Here is a 3,001-nt window from a genome sequence, read left to right as displayed (position 1 = left end):
GATTGGATGGACCCTGCTTGGATGGACCCTGGTTCTGAATTCTGTTTCCTGTTTGATCAAAATCCGAGTTAAAGAATCAAACATGAAAGCGGCTGAAGGTTTCTTATTCTTTGTTCCCCCTTTTTCTAATATCATCTGACTCCCTCCTCACCCCCTCACCTTCCTCTAATATCATTTACTCTCTCCCCTGATCCCTCCCCCAACTCCATTCCTCCATCCTCTGCTCCATTAAATCTTTATTTTCTCCCTCTCTGTCACCTGGATTGAATGTTTCTGCACCAAATCCTCCATTTCCTCTCCTCCCCCTCCCCTCATCATCACTTTAACTCCTTCTCTCTCCCCCCTGGGAAATAAACTGCCGTCAGTTCAGTGTGGGGGAGGAGAGGCAGGAAGCCTGTATGATCATGTTAAGACGGACTGAAGACGTGCGATAACTGTCACCAGCATCACTGACAGAAAGCAGAGAAACCATGCTGATTATAAAACTGAAATTGTGCTGGCTTTAACCTTTTTAATCCAAATGTAAGGTAAACGTACCTTTTTTAAAAATCTACCAGATTTCACAAACAGCAGATCGAACACTGCAAACACAAAGATCAGAGATCGCCACTCAGACTTTTACGTTGTGTCAGGTCACATGACCTCTGTCCTTCTTTTTTCTTCTGTTAGTCTTTGATATCAAACTTTTTATGTCCTCTTTTTTCCTTCAGCCACAGCGACTGTTTCGGGGAAAACAACAGTAACTGCCTCAGTGATGGTGCTGTGCAATACTGCAAATTTTGTCGATAGCAATACTGATACCGATACTTTTTGCCAATTCAGGGAGCTTATGTAGGGGAGTGTCATGATTTATGAACCCCAGAACAACAGTGTTGTGTTTTAACCATCCACACTAATTAGTTAACAAAGTTTTCTTATGTATTGATACCGTTTGTTTGGAGACCTGGGATGTAAATGTGCCTGGGACGTTGCATCTGTTGTTTGAATGTGTTATAGGCTTAATTGACATGGTGATATTTTTCAATTTAAAAAACAAAGTTAACAAAATGTATTTAACACAGTTCAGTGGGATACAGTGAGGTTAGGTTAACTGGTGATTCTAAATTGCCCATAAGTGTGAATGATTGGCGGTCTCTCTGTGTTAGCCCTCCGAGAGTCTGGCAACCTGTCCAGGCTGTGCCCCGCCTCTCCCCCTACGACAGCTGGGATAGGCTCCAGCATGATGGTCAGTGTGTTGAATATTTGATGGACTCCTGATGGGGTGAGTGGGAGGAGGAAGAGGAGCTGATTGTGTTGAACAAGCTTCAGCATCATCACAAAAACTGCAGCTTGAAATCTTCACTCACCATCAGTCCATCACCCACCCATGTACATCCATCCATCATCCATCCACCCATCATCTATTCATCATCCACCATTCATTACTGCATTTTCATGGTGAACACCTTCCACTGCTGTGAGTAAAGCTCTAGAAATCCACTTTGAAACCAGTGTAAACACAGTCAGAAGCTGCCTTAGAGTCTATCTGTTTGTAGGGCTCCTTCAGGTTCACTCTGATCCACAGAGGTTTGTCTGAACATGAGTGGGAAACTTCAGGCAGGAGCTCCTCACAGCAAGTTCAGTTGCTCTGATCTGGGTCCTGATGATGTCATTGGAACAGTCAATCACTGGGCAACCTCTCTCTACAGGTCGTCTTTTAGCCATAACACCTTTTTTTAAGAAGGGAACCTGACTATTTATCCTGCACGGATCATTGGGGCGATCGTGGCTCAAGAGTTGGGAGTTCGCCTTGTAATCGGAAGGTTGCCGGTTCGAGCCCTGGCTTGGACAGTCTCTGTCGTTGTGTCCTTGGGCAAGACACTTCACCCGTTGCCTACTGGTGGTGGTCAGAGGGCCCGTTGGCGCCAGTGTCCGGCAGCCTCGCCTCTGTCAGTGCGCCCCAGGGCAGCTGTGGCTACAATGTAGCTGCCATCACCAGCGTGTGGAACCATTCTGGATCAATAACAAGGTCAAAGTTCATTCAGTGCCTGCCTCACATTTACACTCGTGTGTGTGTGTGTGTGTGTGTGGGTGTTTCAGACCTGAACGAGGCGATCCCAGAGACAGAGCTGCTGGATAACAGCATCCAGAAAGGCCGCGCCCAGCTGTCTGTCAAAACACGGAGACAACGCCCGTCCAGGTCCCGTTACCGAGACAGCATTAGCTCAACGGAGGGCGACGACTGCCTCGACAGAAAGGTGGAGGTCAGTGAGATGCATCTAAATATTTTAGAGAATTAAATGACAAAGATGTTGAAACAATAACATTTTAGATGCACATCACAGCCAGTGATGTCATCAGCACTAAGAGGAACTTAAAATTATTAATTTAGTTTTTAATTTTAAAGTATTTTGTTAAATTCCTGAGATCATTTCATTGTTAGATTATTCCGTTTCTGGTGTGTGATGAAATCTAGTGTGTCTATCATTCCAGGACAGTCCATTGCACTCTGCCCGCTCGCCTCTCCACCTGGCGATGCGAGGCTCCTCCCCCTCCCCTGATTCGCTGCTGTCAGCTAGAAGCCCTGGATTCTCCTTCGACACGTCGCTGGTGAGTTCACCGAGCTCACATCAGGTTTTAAAAAGTAAAAGAAAACAAGTTTCATTGTCCTTTCGTTTTTCAGGTCCGTCGCTCGCCAGAGGACGGAGGCTTGTCATTGGCTGGTCCACCTCGGGGGCGGTACCATCAGCTGACCAATGCAACTTCTCAAGAGGCCCTGGTTACTCCCAGCAGCTCACCATCTAAATCCTGTCCCTCCTCCGACTGCTCACCTGTCTACATGAGGAGGAACAGAAGGCCCGACAGCGAAGGTGCACACCTGCAAACACCTGAAAACACACACATATAACAAACAGTCGCTTCCTGTGAGATCTGATTGACATATAATGTTGCACAGATGCTAACGAGTGTGTGTGTGTGTGTGTGTGTGTGTGTGTGTGTGTGTGTGTGTGTGTGTGTGTGT

At 46.5% G+C, this 3,001-nt stretch overlaps 1 protein-coding gene across 3 annotated transcripts in view; it reads left to right on the top strand.

Moving 5' to 3' along the window:
• samd14 (sterile alpha motif domain containing 14) overlaps positions 1 to 3,001 on the top strand; it is a 14,859-nt gene that overhangs the window by 3,736 nt on the left and 8,122 nt on the right. For all 3 annotated transcript variants that reach the window (XM_005951382.3, XM_042216291.1, XM_042216290.1), the window contains 3 exons: positions 2,080 to 2,243; positions 2,473 to 2,589; positions 2,663 to 2,849. In XM_005951382.3, the coding sequence (XP_005951444.1) occupies positions 2,080 to 2,243; positions 2,473 to 2,589; positions 2,663 to 2,849 (468 nt within the window). The remainder of the gene's footprint in view (positions 1 to 2,079; positions 2,244 to 2,472; positions 2,590 to 2,662; positions 2,850 to 3,001) is intronic.

This window comes from Haplochromis burtoni, unplaced genomic scaffold (genome assembly GCF_018398535.1).
Source record: "Haplochromis burtoni strain Fernald_Lab_line unplaced genomic scaffold, NCSU_Asbu1 Contig_997, whole genome shotgun sequence".
In the NCBI taxonomy this organism is placed as follows: Eukaryota; Metazoa; Chordata; class Actinopteri; order Cichliformes; family Cichlidae; genus Haplochromis; species Haplochromis burtoni.
The sequence above is the reverse complement of the archived record's forward strand: the minus strand, read 5'-3'. Positions and strand labels throughout refer to the sequence as shown.